Source organism: Mixophyes fleayi, chromosome 11 (genome assembly GCF_038048845.1).
Source record: "Mixophyes fleayi isolate aMixFle1 chromosome 11, aMixFle1.hap1, whole genome shotgun sequence".
Lineage (NCBI taxonomy): Eukaryota > Metazoa > Chordata > Amphibia > Anura > Limnodynastidae > Mixophyes > Mixophyes fleayi.
Window position 1 is genome coordinate 52,416,511 of NC_134412.1, and position 26,711 is coordinate 52,443,221.

A 26,711-nucleotide genomic window follows, 5' to 3' on the forward strand; every position below is an offset into this window, starting at 1 on the left:
GTAAATACCCAAAACCTACTTTACTTATTCTTTAAAGCTGCGCTACAACTAGCTGTAAAATTTTACTAATATGCTCCTCAGGGCTTCTGTTCTCTTCTTTTTCATGGAGTTCTTCTGGTTCTGTAATCCAAAACTGGCAACTTTATGCCATTATCCATTAAAAATAAGCCACAATACAAAGGATATAAGCAAAAGACTTTATTGATAATAAACTTATACTTAAAATGTGATCCAAGAATAAATATTTTAAGCAAATATAAGATTGTGGTAAAAATCATAAAAATTATACAAATACTGAAGTTTGTATGCTAAAAATATAAACCACATTAAAAGTCCATATTAATTCATAAGAAACAAGTTTGACTCAAAATCAAAATTTAACCCTTTTTAATTTCTGTCATGTAATCTCCACCTCTCCATTCTCTTTGTCTTATGCCATCGAAATTAAGACCTGATGGATCCTTTTGATAAGCCTACAGATAATGATTGAATACATTGTGTGTGTAGTGGGACTTTTTTATAATAGCATGGATATATTCCCATATCCTTATCTTTAGGTTTCTTTTGGTCTCTCCAGAGGCACTCCAGCATATATATAACCTTAGTATTATAGCTAATCAGTTAATATTATTTTGAATCTTAAAATCGTATTTATTATGAGTGGACACAATTTCCTGAATTGATTTAGTGGTCCTACCATCTTAGGTCATAGATCCAACAGATTTCATGCAAATGTGGTGGCCTTTAGTTTTATTATTTAAATATGTCTGGGTTTCTTGTAAAGGAGTAAAATTGCATAAGAATATTTCTAAGATTCTGTGCGGTCTTGTGTATAAAGAAATTGTCCCGCATTAAATTGACTTGTTCATTTTTTAATTGGGATTCTTTACATAAAAAAATATACTTTTACATCATTCGTTCCCATAATATATGTGTCTTTGCATTCAGTATAACTTAGTATTTGCAGTATTTGTGTATTATACTTAAGGTAGCTTTATGTGTGTGATTACCAATTCTTGCAGAAAGATCTCTATATATAAAATAAGTTTAACATGAGAGAATGTGTTATTGAAACTATTGGGCATCAAGGAGGATTTATAATGTCTTTATGAATTTTAGGGATATGGTAAAACATTGGAGTTGCTTTAATATATATATATATATATATATATATATATATATATATATATATATATATATATATAAAATATTCCAGTTTTGTTATAATGTCTAGTGAAAGGCCTTCATCCAAAATATTTACTAACTCTTTTAAATATTGCTCAGTGGGATCATGATTGAGCTTTTTGAGGGTTCTGTTATCAGCTAAATAGTAGGAATCAAAATAAAAAATGAATATGTCAATTTAATTAGGGATAGTATTGAGTTTTGTTCTGTTACATACCTATTTCTGGTATGAAGGAGTATTTTAAAATCAGGTTAAGGGTACAGCAATGGGCACATACACTGTGCCCAGCTATGCCAACTTATTTGCATCTAAATAGGTGGACAATAAAATATGGGTTGATAAGACATTTAGAGAAAATTTGGTAAGGAGACATAGATATCAAGATGACATATTTTTTGTATGGACATTTTGAATACTTTTTAACATACGCAAATTCCAATGAATTTAATTTGCCACTAACATGATCTCATCAATGGTAATTTTAACAGATTTGGAACTTTTCATTTCTAATACCAAAATTCAAACTAGAACACACATAAAAATGATAGGCACAAACAATTTCCTCATGAAAAGCAGTAACTACCACCCAAAGTAGATACACAACATCTCAGCAAGATAATTTAAATGCCTTAAAAGAATCTGTATTAAAATTGTAATATATGAAATACAGGCTTAAGCTGTGGTCAAAAAGTTAATTGGGATCAAATAAAACTGCGAAAACTCATGAATTCCTCCAAAGAAGTCAAAAAATTGAATATCTATATAACACTACAATTCATTTACATATGAGATAAGTGCTTGCGCTTTAAGTTTTCAACAATATCTTGATTGCAATTTGTGATTTGTTCTCTTGCTCACAACCCTATTATTTTCAGGCCTGGTTTGTGAGAGATACAGAGAAGTCCTGGAAAAACAGCTGCATATAGCAGTCTCCGGTGCTCTGGCTAGGGGAAGGAGCATGCTAGCTAAAAACTTGGTAGTACAACTTTAAAGGGGTTGAATACCCCTGGTTGAATCACATTATCTAACACAATTGGACAGGAGGTCCATCACTACTTGGTTGAAGAGGTCAACACATGAATAGATGTGAATGTTATATGAGGCTCACATCCGCTCATGTGACACTTCCTTTGGCTATTTATGCCCAGTAGCTGCTGAGTCTCTCAGCCAATTGATTAAATTAATGTCGCCAGGGATAGCCAGCCCTTTTAAATATAAAATTAGTTTATGTGCTGTATTATTCTGTTTAACGCTATGCATTTTATAACTCCGATAGTTTGTAGAGAGTAATCTATTTTTGAGTTACCATAAATTTCATTTCTAGGTCTCCTGAATCTTGAGAAGCTTCTACGACAGTTTCTGATCTCCAAGGACTGTCTGTCAGTGAGGATGCTTGATGACAGTTGGGACCCAACGCCACTTTTAAAGGAAATCCGGGATGACAAGACTAGCACTATAATTATCCATGCGAATGCATCAATGTCCCACACTATTCTGATGAAGGTACACAGCTTATATTGCTTAAATTTATAAAATTTGAATGCATATTGTATTCATTTTATTACGTTAATTTACAACTGGATTATACATGGCAAATAAACACACCTTCTTTTATACAATGTTTTCCTTTTTTTGCCCAGATCATGTCCCATGATATTGTCTGTTTACTGGTAAGCTTATGTGCACAGATTGGATCTTGTGTAGAGTAAGCGGTAACTTGAGATCCAAATGTAGGCATAGATCTATACCTGCAATTTCACATTATGTGTATATATATATATATGAAAACAGGGATACTCTGCACTCTCCAAACACATAATTAATGCTATACCAAGTACTGTTCTATATTAAAAACAGGGAATGTTAGTTTCACATATTGCAATATATGTTATGCTGACCAACTCACGCCAAAGTCTTCGAACTAACATTCCCTGTTTTTGATTTAGAACAGTACTTGGTATAGCATTAATTATGTGTTTGGAGAGTGCAGAGTATCCCTGTTTTCTTGTTTACAATATGGGCAACCCCGTCTTGCACCCCAGACTGTACATGGTGAGTGCAGAGGATCTATGTCTGTTTTTGTTTATGCAATGTAAGTCCCATGACTCTTATACCCCATTATTTACATTAATTAATTCCAACTTGTGTCAGGTGAGTCCCAGGTCTCCCATGGCTGCTAATGCTTGGGAAAGGCTTGCCTTTAAAAGCTGTGTGCAGGTAAGCCTTAATCCCAGATAAAATAGCATAGCATTTGATCATGTTAGGACTGACCAGAATGGGAAGACTTTGGCGTGAGTTGGTCAGCTTAACATATATTGCAATATGTGGAACTAACATTCCCTGTTTTTAATATAGAACAGTACTTGGTATCGCATTAATTATGTGTTTGGAGAGTGCAGAGTATCCCTGTTTTCTTGTCTATACAATGTGGGCAACCCGCTCTTGCAGCCCAGTCTGTACATGGTGAGTGCAGAGGATCTATGTCTGTTTTTGTTTATATATATATATATATATATCTATATATATATGCATGTGTATGTATAAATATATATATATATATATATATATATATATATATATATGTATATATTGTCGTATAATTGGATGAACGAAAGTATATTGGTTAATATTGTTTTATTGGCCGATTGCACTCAGTATGCCACGCTACACGTGGCATACGGCGATTGCACAGTAAAATACGCACGCACACACTCGCATGACAACATTCAGTTATTTATGTTATTCATATTCATATTGGATCCATTACACAGTTAATTTATGAGCAGACAGTATTTGATTTATTATTAGTTTATATATTATGATTATATGTACACTTTAGTGCTATCTAAGGTTCAGGTTATGGGAAATGTTTCATGTCTGATATCATACTAATCCCCTATTCATCAGCAGCTTTCCGGTTCCATCGCCGAAGAGATCGCATATTGCATACTCTAGTTATTGATGTTAGGGAATAAATAGCCAGAGTGATATCAGAATGTGAAATGCTAATGAATTCATTGTAACTGGAGCACATCCCCTGGAGAGACGACCCCCACCTTTGGATTCCTTAGATTGAATCAGCCTATGACCTGTTTACCCTGGAACCACCCTTGTCTGGACCTATAGAAGCAAGCTACGTCATCTCTATTGTTCACTCTATAAGACTGACTGCATATATAATCATAGCTGCACCCCCACAACTCTCTCAGTCTTCACTGATCACAGTATTCAAAGGTGAATCACTGTCCAGGGGGGCCCGTGGTTAGTGCAGCGAGCGCATGCGATAAGAGCGCAGTATGTATGTAACTTTTGGTATTGGCTGTACTGTATAATAATATAATAATGTATTGAATTGTTGACTATTTACATCTGCTAAAATAAATCACTTTGTGCGTTAGAAACACAATACAATCGCTTGGGCAATGCTTATTTGAAAACTATAGAATTACTTTAATAATATATATATATATATATATATACACACAATCTATTCTGTATGTCCATATAGAACAAGCATACAGCACAAAATACAGTATTTATGAACAGCCGCACAAAGATGCAGCTTGGAGTAAACATATCATCATCACCATTTATTTATATAGCGCCACTGATTCCGCAGTGCTGTACAGAGAACTCATTCACATCAGTCCCTGGCCCATATGGGGGCCATTATAATCAACTTTATGCAGATTGCTGTTATTAAAAAAAAAAAAAGTAGTAGTAAAAGAAACACAGACACCAATTGTTTTACTGTTTACTTAAAATACACACTATTAATCTCTATTTCACCTCTGTTAATCTCCTGAATCCATAGAGAATGGTCTTTCTTCAGTCCTGAAGTAGTCCTATTGGAATACAAATAAAAAAAACTATAATAGAACTGCAAGGCTTGCTCTTTGCCAAAATGCATGTTTAAATTATTATATTAACATTTAAAAAAAATGACACTGAGCTGAGTTTTAAAAAGTATCTGTTTTAAAACTTTGTTTAATGATCAATATATTACATTTTCTTGTACAATTATTGTAGTCCTATTTTAACACTGTAAAATAAAGAATGTACTTAATTCATTTAAACATTTTTTATTTTATTTTGAGGAACATGTAACTTTTCAAGAGAAGCGTCCTACTTCCTCAGATAGATCACTCCTATGTTTTCTGTTTCTATACCACTCATTTTCTTGACATTTTATTGTAGCATATAAACAAATAATTTCTTAAGTACTTACTGCCCTAAATGGCTTTAAAGGGGATTCCCATCTTCTCCTTTCATTTTATTTATTATTGTAATGTGATGTGCACAGTCTGCACATCATTTTGTGATGTCATAATAGTAGTTGTTTTCTTCAATATATGGGGGTCTAAAGAAAATATGTGGCTAGAAGTTTTTAAGGATTATTTTTGTGATTTTGTTTATGTTTCTCTTTTCTCCAGGCTGCTGAGCTAGGAATGGTGTCAGCTTACTACACATACATCTTTACAAATTTGGTGAGATCTTTTATTATTTTACTATTATATGTATACCTGTTATTTTAAAATGCTTCTACGTTTCTTATGACCTGTTTCTGGAGATGGGTTCTTGAACCTTTAACAACAACAATACAGGTGCTTTATCTGTATAAAAAGACTGTTATGTCGGCAGCCAGCGCTCCATGGAGGAACACCATGGGGACATTAAAAACACTAGATGAGTTACATTATGTCACTCATTCAGTGTTTTAGGGGCTTTCTAAACAATAGTGCTCTAAGCAACCACCAAGACTTGCTCCTAGATCCCAGGTGTCGGCTCCATTAAGTCTTTTGTCCGATGCTGCCAAGTGATCATTCACTTTTATTTCATTTTAAAGTATACGCTGTGCTCTTATCAATGTATATTTTTGTGATATATATGCTTTATTTGCCTATAAAAAAGCTTGTGTGAAGTGATACCTACCTGTAGCTACCAATAAGCCCATACAAGATTTAAAGGCTTTTTCATGGCTAACATGGTACAGCCAGTTTTTCCTTCTATATGACCAGGATAATTAAGAAATCCTCTTTGCTACTCTAAATTTGAAATCTCTTATATTGTGAAGTAGTAAGTATGACACCAGATATAGAACCAGATATAGAACACCTACTACTTCATATCTGTAGCACTGCATATCTGTGGTATTACCTTCTAAAATTTGGTCAAACCATATAAATGATGAGAGTTGCTGAAGTGTTAATTAACCCCAACATGTTTTTCAATCAGGAATTTTCTCTGCAGCGCTTCGACAACCCATTGGATGAGCGGGTGAACATCTTGAGTTTTTCTATGTTTAATCAGTCACACACATACTTTCAGGAATTCACGAACATACTTCAGCAGTCCTGGGAAGAGAACTGTGATCACTCTCCTTTCACTGGCCCAGCAGTAAGTGCCTTTCAGTTTAGGTCAGGGCAGTAACCATTTATTTTTGGACCACGCTTCTAACATGGATGAATCATCATGTTTTCCAACATTTTGAGGACAATAAATATTACTCAGATATGACATATCTATACCCATATATGTAGTATTTGCTTGGAAATGCACTAACTACCTGGGGGAGGTCACAGAGACAGGTATATCTAAACTGTAATCATTTGACACACCTTAGCTGCACACAGATGTACTCCAAAAAAACATTAATGTGACTTGTGAAGAATGTTGGTACTTCATATAAAATTTGGTATGGCTTTAGCATGGTGGTAAATACTAGTGCAATCACTATTTCTCTTACCTCCACCAGGGGGACCCTGCTTACCATGGGGTTGTATGAGGGAACTTGGAGTAGGCACTCAAATAGTTAACTTTCCTGCTGACAGGTTATATCCCCTCTGTAACCCTGTGTGAACTTCAGTGTATGTTTGACTGCTGTGCTACAGTCATTTTCTTTTTAAATATTACTTATTACCTTTTTAGAAGGTGTATGTGCTATAGGCAGCACATACACAGCTTATGTAGGTTGTTCAGCTTGATATACCGTAGCGCAGCAGCCACAGACAAAAGGGGGTTTGTGTAGGGATGTTTCTGGTAACAGCACCGAGTAAGGAGACCACTGTTACCCAGGGCCGCTCAGACACTGGCGTTGCTTTCTGGCAGTGTGCCCCACGTCTCTGTGTGTCGGGCACCATTTAGAATATACCAACTCGCTGCATTAGAGGGGGCCACTTGGCTCGGACCAAAAATGGAGCAGCTGCTATTGGAACATCTATAGCTATAGATAAGAGGCCAGCACGGTTATGCTAACAAAAGCCTGCATTTGGCCTGTTTGGCTCAGCTGCCTGAGTGGGGAGGGAGCGATTGAAAAGGAACTACCTGTTTGTATTGCAACAAGTTGGTATGTTCCAACCCAAGAAATACAAGGGAGGCAACTATCTACAGTCAGTGGACTGGAGAAAAGGCTGTAATTCAGAGACAGGCGCCTCTCCTCTCCAATCGTTTGAAATGGTTCTTGGCCAGCAGAAGTGCTAAGTACTTTTTTCTATCATTTTTTTCCACATGTTACACAGTATTGTTATAGTAGATATATTTATGCTGTTGTTTGAAGTAAACATTGTGCCACATAAATCACAATTTCTGTACTTAGGTTTGATATAGGAGTACAGGCTGTACCCAGCATGTGTGTATATATACATATTTATATGGTTGGGAGGTATTGTGGTGTATGCTATAGACAAAACAGTATCCTCTAAAAAAGTTATTTTTCTTTATTTTTAGTAATAAAAAGCACACCTCCCAATTATCCCTGGGTGTGGCTGCTACCTTCTGCCTCTATTACTAGACAGGTGATAGGTAATAGGTGCAAATCATTACCTTGTGTTATGTGCGTATTGTCGCTAACCAATAACGATTGTCGAACCTCGAGTTGTGTTTCCAAAGCACAAAGATTTATTCGCAAATAGTAGAATAAATATGCTCAAGCGAAGTAATAATAAATACAGCCATTACTTATCGCAGGCGCTCTGGATCCAGTGCAGTCATTCAATCCTGAAGTCTGGGGACAAGATGTCTGCACACTGGATCACAAGCTGCTGCTTATATACACAATCAACTACAGTAATACAATGAAGATGGTATAGCTTGCATCTATTGGTCCAGGTCTCAGGAAGGTCCAAGGGGTTGTCAATCATTGGCTAGTTCATCCTAAGGAATCCAAAGGAGGGGGTCACCTCTCCAGGGGGTATGCTCGGCTCTTCCCGCCAAGATTCCTTAGTCTTAAGTAGTTCATAATTCCCTATCATTCATAACTTGTGTATGCACTCTGCGATTCCCTCGCAGAGTGAACCAAACAGTAGGATATGTAACGAGGTTCATTATGATACCACTCATGATGTGATTCCTTCAACCTGTTCCGTGTATTTCACTAATATGCATGTAACTCTGATATAACATATAAATACTACTATATTTCGACATAACTAACTATGTGTTGCAACTACCACTAATGTGTACTATTTTATAAGTATGCGTGTTTGTGCGAATGTATGGTAAAAGACCAATTACTGTTGCTGCCACGTGTAGTGGATGCATACGCCATTTCATGCCGCAGCGTGCCCTTGTACGTCGTAGAGTACCGTACGCATCTATTCAGACAAAGACAACCAAGTTCGCTAGACTTTAATTGAAATGACTTTATCCAATTTGCTGACTTTGACAGCGCCACCCTTTGATAGTGTACTAAACTATCACCCAATCACCGTTTCAAGTTCAGGTTTATACAATACTTCTTCACAGACCATGATCTCGGTATCTGGTACCACCCTTTCAGTCTCTTTCTCAGTGTTACTCCTATGAGACCGTTTTCCACACTTCAACACAGTAGGAACACATTTGACAACTAAACCAATTGCTAAGATGACACCCAGTATAAGGAGAAGGAGCTTACCTACACTAGCAACCATTTCCTGTACCCACTCCCCCAGACCGGAGAACCATTTCACAGGGTTCAACCACGAGAACCAACCCGCCACCTTTTCCCCGACCTCATATAACAAAGAATTATGGCTCTTTCGAAATTCCCATTTCAGCTGCAAAATTTCATCCATCTTCCGGTCTATAACCTCTTTAGGGTCATCCGTATTATTAGTAATGTACGAGCAACATTTGACACCGAACTGGGTGGCCAGTGTCACACAGTACCCACCAGTAATAGAGGTGAGATAATTTAGTACCAGTCTATGTTGCACCAACTCCTTCTTGTACGCTTGTAGCTCCCTTCCAGTATACCTGAAAGTGTCATCATACATCTCGGTGATATTATCTATTAATTTAGCTAGGTCTTGGATATATTTAAAGTTTAATGTTCCCTGAGCGGTCCTGGTGAGTTCTAGAATAACCATAACTTGGAAACCAGCAGTTTCACTAATCAATTTTGTAGCTATGGGTTCCTCACCAGGAATCATATTTCTCTTGCCACGGTGTTCATACTGTGTGTGTATGTATGGTGGTGATGTAGTCTTGTGAATACCAACCATTTCTTCATGAGTAATAGTCATGATTTCAGGAACCAGTTTAGCTAAGAAACACAAGCCCTTGGAACTCGGAGTCACCCAGGAATAAGCTTTCCTCCCACAAACAAAATACACATCATTGGGGAGAACATAAGGAGCAGTATGCCCATGAATTATATCACACAGAGTTTTGATAAAACTACCCATGCCCAGTGTCTCCATTTGTTCTAGACACGTGTCGGCATTAATGACATTTTTACATTTATCTGTAGAGAGTTTTTCAATGGATACCTTCTTATGTTTAGTTATACGCTCTAATCTGTGACTTCCATCAACATTCCTGCCTAGTAGTGACCTTGTGAGTCTCCCTCTAAAATGAGTGTGGCGAGCCATTGTCTGATCTGATAGGTCAGCCTCCCAATTCTCCAGGCGCTTTGCATGAGATATGTTTAGGCACAGCAAAGATCTGCCTATGGAGTATTGTCGAAGTGTCAGACTAGGGGACCTAGTGTTATTGTACCTCCCGTCTATGGGCCTCCCACCCCTCAATTCGAGTACTTCAGATATGTTTAGAGGGAATGGCACTAGTCCTATATTATGCTGCCCTTGCGGTACGTGAGAGCACACCCAACACTCGGTTTGGTTTAGCACCTTACCCACCAGGGAGTGATAATCCTCCAAAGAATGCCCGCCTATATTCAGAGTACTGGGGGACTGGCATCGTTGGATGCATCTCTCTTCAACTAGGGAGTCGCAGAACTTGCAGATACAATACTCATCAGACAATAGCCCCTCACACTGCCTCTGAGTTCCTGAGCTAGCAGACCTTTTCATAACCCCTGGACCAAGTTTGATAATGGGCTGCTCTGAGTATCCTATTAACTTTTCTTCTGCCTCCATTTCATCCGTATCACTCCCAGAACTCTCCTCCATCCTCCATCACAAAAATAGAATGTCCTAGAAAGAGTAAAAACAAGGAAAATCCTGGAACAAAAGAAAAACAAAACCCGCCACTCCATCGCTGGAAGGATAGTTCTGAGGCAACGTCTCTGGTTCAGTTGTCTCGACTGCAGGCTTTAGGTCTCCCGGAACAGGTTCACAAGTGACAGCTCTATGTCGTCGGTCTTAGTTTTATCTTGCACTTTCTCCGGATTATGGACTCTCCTGCAGTGGGTGGAATGGACCCAAGTGTCTCTCTCTGCAACCTTCAGTGATGTAGTACTGGTCAGCAGCACTTGGTACGGGCCTTCCCAACGGTCTGTTAAACAACCTGAACGTAAGAAATTGCGGATCATAACATTGTCTCCAGGTTCAACATCATGACAGTTCGTTTCTGGCATACCAGGTGACAGCATTTTTAGTTTTTGTTGTTGTTTTAGCTGTCTACTCATTTTTATAAGATATTGTACAGTCACTTCATTATTACACTTCAAGTCGTCTTGTGGACTCACGATCAAATGAGGTTGTCGTCCGAACAGTATCTCAAAGGGGGACAGATTAAGAGGAGGTCTAGGAGTGGTTCGGATGCTATGGAGGACTAGTGGCAAAGCCTCAGGCCATGCCAACCCAGTTTCAGCCATTATCTTACCCAGCTTGTTCTTTATAGTACCGTTTACTCTCTCCACCTTGCCACTGGCTTGTGGTCGTAAGGGGTGTGAAGTCTGCTACTGATTCCCATGAGTTTACACATATTTTGGAAGATAACACCAGTAAAATGGGTACCACTATCACTTTCAATGATTCTAGGGATACCGAACCTACACACAAAGTCTTGTACAATTTTCTTTGCAGTGAACACAGCAGTATTAGTGGCTGCCGGATATGCTTCTACCCAACCGGAAAACACATCAATACACACTAACACATAATTCCTGCACGGTGGTAATTGGATATATTCAATTTGTATTACCTGAAAAGGTCCGTCTGTAGGAGGGATGTGGGATGGCTCAGTTGAAATAGTTTTCCCAACATTTTTCCTCAAACAAGTAAGACATGACATTGCTTTCTTACCAGCCTGAGAGGAAAATCCGGGAGCACACCAGTATGCTCTCACCAGTTTGCACATACCTTCTTTACCCAGGTGAGTCAGGCCATGTGCTGCTTCAGCCAGGCTTGGATAGTATGTTCGGGGAGCTACAGGCTTACCTTGTCCATCCCTCCAGAGTCCTGAGGACTCTTGACCCCATCCCTTCGCCTTCCAGACCGCCCTTTCCTGCAGGGAACACAAATCTTGCATTTCAATTAATTTCTGCATGTCTAATGTCTGAAAAACCATCATAGTCTCGGTTGATACAGTCATAGGTTGCCCTGCTGCCCATTTAGCAGCTTCATCTGCCCTGTTGTTGCCCAATGACACTGGGTCTTCTTCAAAGGTATGGGCTTTGCACTTTATGACGGCTACTGTTCTGGGTAACTGTATCGCTGTCAGAAGTCCTTTTATGTGTTGTGAGTGTGCCACTGGTGTACCTGCTGCTGTCGTAAAGTTTCTAAGACGCCAAAGGGCCCCAAAATCGTGCACTACTCCGAAGGCGTACCTAGAGTCAGTATATATATTGGCTGATTTACCCTCTGCCAATTCACACGCTCTCCTTAGTGCTACTAGTTCCGCCACCTGGGCTGAGTGAGGTGGACCAAGGGGTTCAGCTTCTATCACATCCTGATCGTCTACAACAGCGTAACCAGTACATAGCTCTCCTGTCTCTGTCTGTCTATGGCAACTTCCGTCTGTATAAAACGTAAAATCTACATTTTCTAAGTGTCACGTATGTCGGGCCTTGCAGTAAATGTCTGATTCAGGTGTTCCATACAGTCATGCGTGTCAGTGTTCTTGCCTAACTCATCATCAACCAGGGTCTCCTCACCTCCCACCCTTTGTGTCTCTAGAGACACATACGGAAGGTATGTAGCTGGATTTAAGGTGCTACATCGCTTGATGGTGATGTTTGAGGGTGCCATCAGGGCTAGTTCCCACTTTGTGAATCTAGCTGAAGAAACATGTCTGGTTTGGGCTGAATTTAACAGAGCTGATACAGCATGGGGTGTATAGATAGTTGAATTATGTCCTAATACTATGTCCTCGCTCTTACTTACCAGAAGAGCCGTTGCTGCTACACTTCTGAGACATGTTGGGAGTGATCTTGCCACATTGTCTAATTGTGCACTGTAGTATGCTACCGGTCTGCTAGCGTCACCATGTTTCTGTGCGAGGACGTCTGCTGCACAACCATCAGCTTCTGTACAGAATAGCTCAAAAGGCTTTTCATAATCAGGTATTCCCAATGCAGGTGCTCTCGTCAGACTATCTTTAAGATTAAAGAACGCTTGCTCTGACTCTTCTGTGTGTACAACACGTTCCGGTTTTGAGGAAGAGACTAGCTCCTGCAATGGTAATGCCAGAATAGAAAAACCTGGGATCCAGGATCTACAGTATCCACACATCCCCAAGAAAGTACGAATCTGCTTCTGGCTCTTCGGCAGAGTCATGTGTTGTATGGCCTCAATTCTGTCGGTTGTCAGGTGTCTTAGCCCCTTAGTGAGTCAGTGTCCTAAGTATTTGACCTTAGTCTGACATGGCTGTAATTTATCCTTTGCCACCTTGTGCCCTGTTTGTGAAAGATGAAGAAACAATAATTTAGTATCATGTAAACATGACATAAAAGAATCAGAGCACAACAACAAATCGTCCACATATTGAATTAGAACAGACCCATTGTGGGGTTGAAAGGATTGCAAACAGTCATGTAAGGCTTGGGAGAAAATACTGGGGCTGTCAATGAACCCCTGGGGTAGTCTGGTCCATGTGTATTGCACTCCCCTGTAGGAGAATGCAAAAAGGTATTGGCAGTCAGGGTGAAGAGGGACTGAGAAGAAAGCAGAACATAGATCAATGACAGTAAAATGACTGGCAGACGGTGGAATCTGCATGAGGATTACAGCTGGATTCGGCACTACGGGAAATTGGCTCTCAACAACTTTATTAATTCCCCTTAAGTCCTGGACTACTCTATAGCCCCTCCCCCCATTCTTCTTCACAGGGAAAATGGGACTATTTGCTGTACTGGCTGTACGAATTAAAATCCCTTGTTGTAACAGCCTCTCAATAACAGTATATACCCCTAGTTCCATCTCCGGTTTTAATGGATACTGTGGAATTTTTGGAGCTATCCTACCACTTTTTAGATTGACCATGACAGGGGCTACGTTTGCCATCAGTCCAGTGTCCTGTCCATCTCTGGTCCATAGGGAACCTGGTATTTCCAGCAACATCCCCTTTACTTGAGATGGACTGTGTTCTATAACAGTAGAGTGTAACATTAACCTTTGAGGGGTGTCCAATATATCCTGTACCTCATGTGCGACCTTCTCCGGTATATCTAAGAACACACCATCAGAAGTACAGTATATGACACATCCCATTTTACATAACAAGTCTCTCCCTAGCAAGTTAGTAGAAGCCGCTGCAGCTAAGAGAAACGAATGCTTAGTATGCAGAGGCCCGATAGTAACTTCAGCGGGTTTAGTTAGAGGATAATGTAACACTTTTCCCGTTACCCCCATAGCTGGAATAGTTTTACTGGTCACCTGTAGATTGAAAGGAGAGGTTATCACAGATCGGGCCGCCCCTGTATCTACAAGAAAGGTTTGTTTCCTACCAGCTATGTCAACTATCATTTTTGGTTCTTCACTCTGACTCTCAGTTAACCTCACTGGCTGTAGACTACAGGTATGACCTGACCCCTAGCGCTGACTATTGATTTCCCGCGCAGCATTTGCTGCTGTAATAAGCGCGGGTAAAAATGTGAGTCTTCTAGTCTATGTGAATCCCTCCTTGGAGGATATCTATGTGACCCTTCATTAGGATTATACCTTCCCTTTGTACAATCTTTTCTCATATGTCCTTCTTCTTTGCAATTGTAACATCTGAACATTCTGCGTTTCCCGTTATGTGGGTTATATGCTGGTGGTCGTGTATGCATTTCCCCTAATGTCTGTATACTCACCGTCATCAACTTGTCACTCTTTTCTTCCCTTCTCCTAAAGATATTTTTGTCATGTTCCACAGCAACTTCTCTAAGAGAATCTACCGTGCTGCCTCTCCAACCAGGGGTTGAGGTTTGTACTCTTGTTTTTAGATTTTCCTTTAAACCATCCATCAGTACTGTTACCGCTACTTTCCTATGATGTGGATTCTCCCTTATATCTGATACCCCCGTAAACTGTGTCATTGATGCAAGAGCTCTACCAAAATAATCCGCTGCAGTTTCACTGTCTTTTTGTTTTATGGTGAAAATCTTACTCCAATTTACCACTACTGGAAAATATATGGCTAAGTGTTTGACAGTTCTTTCTATATTCTTTTAGTTAATCTCATCAGTCAAGGTGTCATCTTCCTCCAACAAACAATCTTCAATACATTTTTGTATGTTAGTATTGGGAGGAAGACACGCCCTCAACACTACACGCCAATCCTTATTGGTTGGTTTGTGGGCATTTCCTAAGTCTTTAACAAATTTCTGACATTTAGCTAACTCCTTTCTAGGATCTGGGAATTCAGTCATAATGGAACGTAATTCTGATCTAGTCCAGGGACAATGCATTGTAACATTTCTTAAAGCAACTACACCATCCTTATCCGGTTTCCCATTGGGAACTTATATTGTGCGGACTGGGTACGCACCCTCTGGTACACTGACTTCAGGGGACACTACAGGATTTGCTGGTTCTAGATTTAGAACGCTTTCACTCCTAGTGATCACGCTACTCTCACCTATCTCAGCCATTTTCTCATACTTGCGCTGAGCCTCTAGTACACTAACAGCATGGGCAATGGCCGAGATCATAGTGGGTTCATCTTCATCTTCAGATACACTTGATTTAAACTGGCTTAAACCGGATACAACTTAGCAATTTTTCTTTTTTCAGTTTTAATACCGGCTGTACTTACCGCTCCCGCCACATAAGGTGGCGGGGGCGCGGTTGCGCTGAGTTCGCCACGCTTCTCGACGGTTACTTCCGTTGTGTGCGCGCTTTTAGCCATGCCTACTTCCGGTTTGCATTCGCTGCTCTGCCACGTGTTACCTTCCATTTGCCACAATTTTAAACAATCATTATGTTTATTCCTCACTTTCGTTGAGGTAATCAAATCTGCATTAAAACTCCCTATTGTTGGGAAAGGCCTATCACAACCTTTGGTCATCTTGACCCACGTGTCGCAATACGCAGTTGCGTATGCACCATATTTCTTACACATGAGAAATCTCGCTGAACCAATAGGACCTTCCTTAGGCAGTACCTTGGCTTTCTCTAGCGTTTGCTTAGCACCCATATTGAACAATAGGGTCCCAGAAATATCACAATATCCTGCCACAAAATAGGGTTCCAGAAATAACACAATATTCAGCCACTAATTTTCAACACTACCGCTAGAGATATTTTACCGGCCTGTGGACGTATTTGCTACAAGCCGCGTCCACTCGCTTCCTCTTGTATTAAACAAGGACCCCTAATATAGAAATATCAATGCGGACTAAAGGGTTATCAGCTTCCTGATCACCCCTGACTCTCCAACAAAATCTGTTGAGTTTATTACAACTGGTAGAATCCGGTAAAGTCAATTACCAACCTTACCAACGTAATTCCTCCCCGTTACTCCCAAGTCACAATCACGGCTTTCCTTGCCGTGCGGTGCAATCGCAACGCTTAAAGCTAATCCGTAAGCAATGCGATTACCATTGGGTGCACGTCGCGAAAACTTATTCAGTTACCGCCCCCCGGTATACCTGCCTTGTATACCGTACACCAGTTGGGCACCTGCCTCGTCAAACAGCAACTGACACTCTATTTTGCAAAGATAAAACCTTAGTGTATTTAAAGTCAACAAATCACACAACATACACCTTTTCTGCGCAGAAAATAAAAGAATTCCCAACAATAGTAATAATGTCCCAGAGGTTTTCACAAGTAATTATATTATGCACATATAATAACTGTCAAGACGATTGTTTAACCACGTGGCAAATCTACCGGAAGTTCGCGTACGCACAGCAGGAAATACACATATGCTAAGCAATGCAATACAGTTAAAACGCACAATGACAGAAAAAAGAAACAGTTTTCTCTTTTGTCCCTAGGTTCTAGTTAGCGTGCCCTAGATAATGCAAAACGGAGATTTGGTTTCACAACACAGAGTAAAATTCAGGTTTTGAACACAATATGTTCTTACCCGTATATGACGCGTCTCCACCCTTTGTTGCGGAACCGAAATCCGTTGGTCTTGCGTATCATCGGCAACGAAACCCCCAAAGCTCACGAGCCCCCAAATTGTTATGTGCGTATTGTCGCTAACAAATAACGATTGTCGAACCTCGAGTTGTGTTTCCAAAGCACAAAGATTTATTTGCAAATAGTAGAATAAATATGTTCAAGCGAAGTAATAATAAATACAGCCGTTACTTATCGCAGGCGCTCTGGATCCAGTGCAGTCATTCAATCCTGAAGTCTGGGGACAAGATGTCTGCACACTGGATCACAAGCTGCTGCTTATATACACAATCAACTACAGTAATACAATGAAGATGGTATAGCTTGCATCTATTGGTCCAGGTCTCAGGAAGGTTCAAGGGGTTGTCAATCATTGGCTAGTTCATCCTAAGGAATCCAAAGGAGGGGGTCACCTCTCCAGGGGGTATGCTCGGCTCTTCCCGCCAAGATTCCTTAGTCTTAAGTAGTTCATAATTCCCTATCATTCATAACTTGTGTATGCACTCTGCGATTCCCTCACAGAGTGAACCAAACAGTAGGATATGTAACGAGGTTCATTATGATACCACTCATGATGTGATTCCTTCAACCTGTTCCGTGTATTTCACTAATATGCATGTAACTCTGATATAACATATAAATACTACTATATTTCGACATAACTGACTATGTGTTGCAACTACCACTAATGTGTACTATTTTATAAGTATGCGTGTTTGTGCGAATGTATGGTAAAAGACCAATTACTGTTGCTGCCACGTGTAGTGGATGCGTACATCATTTCACGCCGCAGCGTGCCCTTGTACGTCGTAGCGTACCGTACGCATCTATTCAGACAAAGACAACCAAGTTCGCTAGACTTTAATTGAAATGACTTTATCCAATTTGCGGACTTCGACACTTGTTATATGTCAGGCAAGGAAAAGACCAAGTATAATGAAATTCACAGACAATACAGTATCCTCTAGAAAGTTATTTTACTTTTCTTTTCTAAACAAACAAAAAAGGTTTTCTTTTTCTATTTGAGCTGTTACTTTCTGCTTCTGTACTAGATAGGTGGCTGGTAATAGGGAGAAAGTATTACCTTTTTTATATAACAATGTCAGACAAGGGTAAGACACCCTGGACTAAATATTACACCTGCTCCAAATGTAAAGTAGAGCTTCCTAGTGGACAGTCAGTCACAGGGCTGGTTTGTGTGGACTCTGATGTGGGGGCCTGGGGTTAACAGGCCCAGGGTTCTGCTCCACAGCAATTGGAGGAAACGGCGTGGGTGGTCACACTGGCGCAGTCGGTGTTGGCACTGACTCAGATGCTTGCCCGTCTGGCAGAGATACCAGCATTCGCTGGGGTACTCTCCTTGGCTCCTGCCCCTTTAGCCCCGTCTGCTGCACCATTGCCACCAGCAGCAGGGCAGAATGTGAACCTGTGCCTTGTTGGTCAGGCATTCACCACCTCTTTCAGAGGCCCCTCTCATTGAGAGCCTGCGTGGTCCACGTCCTTAGTTAATAGCCTGGAACAGTTAAATCGGTTTCTGGACACTCCCAGAACCCAAGCACGACACTGCAAGTGTCATAGGTCTACTCATCCTCTCCTTGCACTCTCTGATTCAGAAGAGTCTTCCATGGAGGAAGGTGAGCTTTCTGAGTATTCCAATCCCCCACCCCAGTGGGTGATATGGCTGAATCCTCAGGGAGTCAGGGCATTGAGGATCTGGTACTGGAAGTCCGCCAGACATTGAATCTATTGGATCTAGAGGAACCTCGGTCAGACCTAGTCCTCCTTAAGCGCAGAAAACGTCATGTTGTTTGTTTTCTGGCATCAGTTGAACTTACAGAGATAGCTGAGTCAGCTTGGAAGCAGCCAGATCGTAAGTTTGTTATACCACGCAGATTTCCAGTCCTTTTATCCCCTGCAGGTGTTAGAAAGGGCCCACTGTGAACAGGTTCCAAAGCTGGATATGCCAGTGGCCAGGTTGGCCTACCATACTACTCTTCCTGTGCCGGGTTTTGTAGCACTCTCTGATGCCACTGACCACAGGGTGGGTTTTTTTTTAAAATCCATCTTTCTGGCGGCAGGCGCCTCACTAAGATCTATGCTGTCTTCAGCGTGGGTCCCCTGGGCAATGGAGACTTGGGCTAACCAGCTGTTTGCAGGGTTACAAGACTCAGATCTTCTTCCCCTGGCTCTACATTTAAAGGAGGCCTCGGGTTACCTGTATGAGGCTGCTCAACACACAGCCTCATACAGTATCCTCATCTATCACAGCATCGGCAATAGTGGCCCGTAGGACTCTGGCTCAGGTCCTGGGATGCCGATGCAGAGTCAAAGAAATCTCTGGATGCTCTTTCCTACACAGGCTCAGCCCTTTTTGACGCAGAATTAGATATTATCTCTCAGGCCATGGGAGGTAAAAGTACCTTCCTTCCTGTGAGTACCCCTAAACCTAGGGTTCCGAGGTTTGGGTCTTTTCACCAATCCCTTTGGCGGGGGGTCCATTGGTGAGAGGCCAGACCATTAGGGGCAGGTCCTCTGTGGTCAGAGGTCATTCCCAGAGAAGTAGAGCCATATTCTCTACAAAACATCCAGACCCCAGGCTCTGAGACAAACTGGCAACCTGACTGGAACCTTCCCCTCTCCGTGACCGCAGGGTTAGGGGGACCCCTGCTGTGGGACAAAGTTCTTGAAGCAGCATCCTCCCAGAACTTGAAGAGAGGGATGATCATTCAGGAGGTCAGCATAGCTGTTGTTCTAGGGCCGCCCCCTCTTGTTCTTTTCACATAACAATGACACTAAATTGAAGCCAGGCTGTAGCTTTGCTTCCTTCAGCAGACGTCATCTGCCAGAAAGTTTACACTCTTCAGATACAAATCACCCTGGGGGGGCCCTAGTCTCGCTACTTTCTGTAGGGCCCCTAGAGTAGGCAGAGGGACTTTCCATACCTCACAGAGCCCATAAGTTGCTGGCCTTTCTAGAGCAGCTTTTGGTGAGCCTGAGGATTGGCCCCGATACATCGGGTTCACAGACATTCTATGCAGGGTAGCAGTTCCAAGAAGGTTTCTGTTCATTGAGGCGACCTGTTATGGCAGGGCCTGGTTCTTTACCAGCACCTACCTCTGTGAGTTTTGATGGCATGGTCTTTGAGGCAAACTCTGGCAGCCCAGAGGGCTTTCCTCCAGAGTTGTAGACACCAGGCAGCAAGCCAGGAAACCAACCTCAGCCCAAATTTATTACAGTGTGGCATACCTACATTAAGTGGTGCGAACGAAGACTCTGCCACTCGACTATTTTTCATCTTTCCCGTATCCTAGCCTTTCTCCACGATGGCTTGGACGCAGGTCTGCGACTTGGGTCCCTAAAGGTCCAGGTGTTGGCCTTATCTATCTTTTTACAATGGAAAATAGCTGATATTCTAGAAGTAAGAACCTTCCTTCGGGATCCTGCATATACAGCCCCTTATGTTACATCTATGGCTCCCTGGAACCTAAACTTGGTTCTGACCATGCTTCAGAGTTCCCACGTTGAACCAATGGGTTCAATGGAGCAGGGTTGGCCGGCTTCTAAGCAGACCATCGCTAGGTGCAGGTCTACGTTAGTTCCAATCGGCCTGCACCTAGTCGTATTGTTGCCCACTCCACCCGCTCAGTGGGGGCTTCTTGGGCTGCGCATAATGGGGTCTCAGCGGATCAGCTCTGCCGGGCAGCCACCTGGTCCTCTGTATATGCCTTCACTAGGTTTTATCAATTTAATGTGTTGCGTACCCGGACACCAGTTTCGTCCGCACAGTGTTGCAGACCGGACTGTCAGAGTCTCTCCCTTATGGGGCTGCTTTGGTATGTCCCCATTGTAAGCAGGGTCCCCCAGGTGGAGGTAAGAGAAAAGAGGATTTTTTACTCACGGTAAATCCATTTCTCTGAGTCCATCTGGGTGACACTGCGTTACCTCCCTTCTGCTCTTCTGTGGTTATTCTTTTGGTGTTGTGGTTCCCTTCCTTCAGGGTTTTGTATTACACACTGAAGTTCACACTGGGTTGCAGAGGGGATATAGCTTGTTAGCAGGAAAGTTAGCTATTTGAGTGCATACTCCAAATTCCCTCATACAGCCCCATGGTAAACTGTATTCCCCAGATGGACTCAGAGAAATGGATGTAACGTGAGTATAAAATCCTCTTTTTGTTCATAACTAATTTGGACAAATGGTTTGATTCATTTTTTTTGGCACATTATCAAATACTTTGTGTTGATTTGTGGGAATAAATTTTAAATAAATCCATCATGGTTCCATGTTGTAACACAGTAGAATGTGAAAAAGTCCAAGGGGGGTGGGGGGTGAATACCTTTTATAGCCACTGTATGCTTGTTGTGTCATCACCAGCTTTGCCTCTATGTAAGTTTCCAGCCAAGATTTGACTTTGCACTGTTTCAAGATAACAATCATAATCTGTGGCCGTTTTCTGTAAATAGAACACAGTATACAAGACAGATTTAGCTAAGCATAAGCACAAGTTGTTTTGGATATGCTATTCGTGTTACTAATGTCCAATCGTTCATATATATTAATGCAAAATGTAATTTTATTACTAAAGTGTGGCCCACTTTACAAATGACACTGAAAACTGTTTATTGTGTGACAACTAGTCTAGAGAAAAAGGGTGGTACGTTCAGCCCATAATTCTCATTATGCCATCCTATGAACACTCCCTTTTTCATCTCATTTAATTGCCCCATTGTTAATAGTATTATGTCTGATATTTTTCCCAGAATTCCTGCAAAATTTAAATATTAAAACCTACTATGCTTTGTAATAAATCAGCAAAGTACATATTCTAATTTAACTTCCATGTCATTATGTGCAGGCACATAGCAAGGAGCCATGTCACATGGTAAGAGCACATTATACAGTGCTCCCATAGAGTACTAATGTGCACTGTTGCAAAACAGTGGAGTTGACATGGTCAGCATGTAGTAGGCGTGACCAGCATGCAGAGAACTTGTAGTCGGTGTGCACAGGGCAAGATACACCTGGTGGGTCTCTGGATGAATGGTCTTCATAGTCAGCCTCCAGAGACCCTCCTCTTTCTGACTCTGTAATGCAAAAATATATGACATAGGTAAGGGTATAGAGTCTTCTATGACAGTTGAACTTCCCACAATAGTTGGCAGTGTGGGGGTGTTGATAGAGGTATCCAGATGGCTTATATAAATGAAGCCTACATTCATAGGACTCACTCCCTATTCAGACAGTGAGGGGGAGTGTTTCATGTGGTGATGTCTAGCCAAGGGTCACGGTCCATGTGGGAGGACCGGTTCCTGGAGTTCAGAGGGCGTGTACCATGTGATGATGTATGGTCAAGGGGAGGTGTCCAGTGCGGCAGGACCAGTTCCCAGGGGAAGTATTCCACGTGATGATGTGTGTGCCAGGGGTTTGACAGGTCTGTTTTGCACATGCGAATACAGAAGGGATCTTTTTTTCTGTGCTCCTTTTTTGTATGTGAAATTGATAAATGCAGCCTGATGGAGGTGAGTTAGGAAAACCTCTAATCCTATAAATAACAGTTACTATAATACAAAATCTCCAAGGAGCTGTGTGATAGGGTGAGGTACAGAAAGGAGAAATAAAGACTCATTTCTTTATTCAAGTCTATAAGTCCTCCGCCTAAATCCCTTTTCCTGGCTTTCTCCCCCTGTCAGTACCATTCTATATGTGTCTCCCCATTTTCTTTAGGATTAACGCTCTCAAGAGCAGGGCCCTCGTTCCTTGTGTTCTCCTTCTAATATTCCATCACCCTCTGTACCTCTTGACTTGTTTCCCTAGCCCTGTTTTCTTAAGCCTTAGCCTACTTCTCGCTGATTACAACAATCACTCTCACTCACTGTCCCAAAAATATTTTCAACTGCATTACCGTGTTACATGTGTTTTTATTTATTTATTGTATTTATTTATTTATAATTATTCATTAGGCATGTCTGATCTTTGTATTTTGTTCTTTATTTATCATGTTGTGTAATGGATCACTGTTTTCTGTATATGTCATGTACGGCACTGCGGACCCTTTGTGGCGCCTTATAAATAAAAGATAATAATAATAATAATAAATCAGGTGAATGAAAAATAAGAATAACAAATATATAAATGAGTATATTGTGTCAATGATTTTAATTACACCTATGGGGCATACATATAGCGTTTTTCTAGCCAGAACCAAATACACTGGTATATTGATAATGCAAGTGTCACAAATCATGAATAGACATCTGTATAGGTATATAGACAATTTGCTCAGAAGAACACATAAATATACATCTACATCAGTAGACCATAGAATAGTTGTATTGTCCTCATTATTCTTTTGCAATCAGAACTTACTGATTCAAAGTATCAATGTTTAAAGTGTCCACAGACACCAATATACCTATACAAATGTGTATTATGATTTGTGACACTTGCATTATTAATATACCAGTATATTGGTTCTGGACAGAACAATGTTATATGTGTGCACCATAGCTGTAATTAAAATCATTGATACGTATCACAATATACTCATTTATGTATTTTTTTTATTTGTATTTTTCCTTTCTGTTAGTGATTTATAATTTATTTCTCCTTTCTTTGCCTCACCATATCGCACTGCGCCTTGGACATTTTGTTTTATAGTTACACATATAATAGTATGAGGACAGTGTGACTCATACCTTGTGAGTCTGTCCCCACAATGCTTATAATGCTCCTCCCACGCTATGCCCCAGATTGTGCAGCAAAATTGAATAAGTCTATAAAATATTTTGTCAAATTTGAAAATTAAATGTAGTTCATATTTATAAATATATATGAATATTAAATGCAGTATTCAATGTTTGAAACACCAATGGTAAATTACTGAGTGCATAAAGTTAGTAGGAAATCTGTAGATCTGATCTTGTTAATCACATGAATTAAGATAGGACCTTAATTAAATGTTAACAATAGCCTTATGTGATGCTGTGAAGATGTAACATAGTGTTAATTAATATACTAGTTGTATAGCCAGTTTAATTACTGTAACCAGAGTAATTGCTGTACTTGTACTTTCCCTGGATACTTGACTTATGTAAACAACATGCATTCAAATTTAATTAATCAGGTAGTTTATTACAAACACAAACTTGTTCTTGTGTTAAAATTGCATGCAAATACATTGTATAAATCGCTGTAGACTCCTGGACACAAATAACATAAAACAAATTTTGATTGCTTCTAAACCTATGTACATAAGACACTTAGAAGGACTAAAGGTAATGTAAATAAAGAAAATTGAAATGAGAGACAGACTACACGGCTCTAGGGAAAATTTGGTTTGGCAGATTAACGTGTGATAGTGTATTTAAAGGGAAAAGTAATAATCAGACAAATGCAATTTTCATAATAGTTTACATTAATAGAGTGTACTCACCTATTGCAAAATTAGTGAAAACTTTATGTGCTAACATAAAAGTTTATACCACTTATGAGGTATAACTTTTATCATGTATAACTTCTTTTTTCAGCTCTCTGCTGCATTGCTTTTTGATGCTGTTTATGGTGTTGTGAATGCTGTCCAGGAACTGAACCGAAGTCAGGAGATCGGTGTTAAACCACTTTCATGTGGATCTGCGCAGATATGGCAACATGGTACCAGCCTTATGAACTATTTGAGAATGGTGAGGAATGGTGAGGGATTCTGATTATTCAAACATTTTGAAAATAAACCAAACATATGTGCAACTAATATTTAGGGTGTTGACCCTATAAATGTCCTGGTGGGAGTTGACCCTTTAGTTTCCTTGGTGGCCTTATTCAAGTTTGACAGGTAGAATAGAACAGGTAGGCTACAAATTAGCTTTTTATGATTGTTTTTCTCTTGCACAGGTAGAGTTGGAAGGTCTTACTGGACATGTCGAATTCAATAGCAAAGGTCAAAGGACAAACTACGAACTCAAGATTCTGCAGTACACCAAAATAGGGTTTCAAGAGGTAAGAGTGATTTGAATTTTCTTTGGTAGTATTTGTTTGTACTAATTATAAATAGTTCCTAAAACATTCAAAAATAATTGAGAGGAGGGATTCTGAGAATCTACAATCTACAGGGGATATAAGGAATGCTAGGAATAATGGTGACCTCTTACAAAGCAGTGATAGATTGCCTCACCACTATCACAGTAAAACTTCATTTACCCCTCTTAGTAAATTGCAAAGTATTTAAGTACACTAAAAATTTTACTCTCTGGGAGAATGGAACGTTTAATATAAATTACTTTATATAGGAATAGGGCAATCACTTATGATAGGGAAATGTGAAAGTGGACAAGGACTTTTAAATTGGTTTGATTACTAAGCAAATATTTAATAGTGCACAATAATGTCTTTTTCAGAGGCACTGCAGCACACAAATCATGGAGGCATGCAAATAAGATCATAAAATATGGACAGAAAATAGTCTAATCTATTTGGGGGAAGTCGATTAAATGGGTTGGACCTTCCCAAACCCTACCTAAAAGCTCTAACATATCAGCAATCATATGAGTAATGTAACCTCATATTGATAATAGTATGTCCTGAAAGCATCACAATGCACTAATGAAGGAAGATGGGAGGAAGATCTATGACTGCATTGATAAGTGAACTTATTATAAATAACAAATGTGGGATGATTCGACCACTTTTGGGGTTTCAGACTTGGGTTTTAATGGGGATCAATAACCAATAATGGGCAAAATGTATAATTTTTTGCTAAAGAAACTGCAGAAGTAACTATACTTAAAATATACATCGCATGTATTATCACTCACTGCCTCATTCAATAGATAATAAAGAAAACTAGTAGGAACTATCATCACTTATGATGCAGAATAGAAAATTTGGTGATAACTTATTAGGTTGAAATCCTCTTTGCTCCAGCTTTGTGAGCAAAGTAGCTAAATCCAGGTGTTGGATCAAATGGCTGAATTGTGATTGAAAGTTGTTCATTCCGCGCAGAAGAACCCTTGTGGCTTCATATATAAAAAATAATGATGATGATAATAATAATAAAAATGGCAAATCTCACAATTGCACCAATACTTAATTAATTTTCTATTCAGACTGAGCCTATACATACAGATTAATTTGTGGATGCATAATCGTTTGGAGCTCACACACGATACCATCGTTGCCCAATTTTGTAGGAAATGCCAAAGCTGGCTGAAAAAATCTGCACATGTATGGCTAGCATCAGCTAATCACTGTTGTGTATAGTTGATAAGGAGAGGTAGGACAACTATTGGAGGAGCTAAAACATGAATACATAAATAAATTGAATAAATTGAAAATATTACTCTTATTATATGGCTGAAAGCATCAGTAGAATCCTTTAGGGCTAGTCACAGGCCCCTTCTGATTTAGAGAATAAAAGGGAAGCAGCAGAGCACACATTCAGCTTTGAAATAGCTGTCGCTTACACAGATGAAGCTAGCTGAAAACGGCTTTCAGTAAGTAAAGGGATATGGTGTTTATGCAGCAGTTTTTGATGAGCAGACTTGAGAAGAGGAGAAGGTTTGTTTGAGACAGGGGGAATAAAATAAAAGCTTTGTTTATTTGTCTTCAATGATCCTTTAATTATTGGCTAAATTTACTTGAACAAATATAAAAAATAATAGAAAATGTTTTCTTTGATTCTAAACATGATCTTCTCATTTGAAAAGAAATATTTGATGAAAGACTCCCTTTTCATACCATTGGTTTAATTGTTACATCCCTATGCATAATAAATGTTACATACACACTAATTTGGGTTTGTGTTTTCCCTCCCA

General features: G+C 40.0%; 1 protein-coding gene across 10 annotated transcripts in view; it reads left to right on the forward strand.

The window, feature by feature from the left end:
• The window catches only part of GRIK4 (glutamate ionotropic receptor kainate type subunit 4), a 341,881-nt gene that overhangs the window by 198,314 nt on the left and 116,856 nt on the right, over nucleotides 1–26,711 (forward strand). For 6 of the 10 annotated variants that reach the window (XM_075191038.1, XM_075191037.1, XM_075191032.1 and 3 more), the window contains 5 exons: nucleotides 2,511–2,689; nucleotides 5,620–5,673; nucleotides 6,422–6,583; nucleotides 24,432–24,584; nucleotides 24,793–24,897. In XM_075191038.1, coding sequence (XP_075047139.1) covers nucleotides 2,511–2,689; nucleotides 5,620–5,673; nucleotides 6,422–6,583; nucleotides 24,432–24,584; nucleotides 24,793–24,897 — 653 coding nt within the window. The remainder of the gene's footprint in view (nucleotides 1–2,510; nucleotides 2,690–5,619; nucleotides 5,674–6,421; nucleotides 6,584–24,431; nucleotides 24,585–24,792; nucleotides 24,898–26,711) is intronic. The other 4 variants (XM_075191040.1, XM_075191039.1, XM_075191033.1 and 1 more) reach the window with 3 other exon arrangements.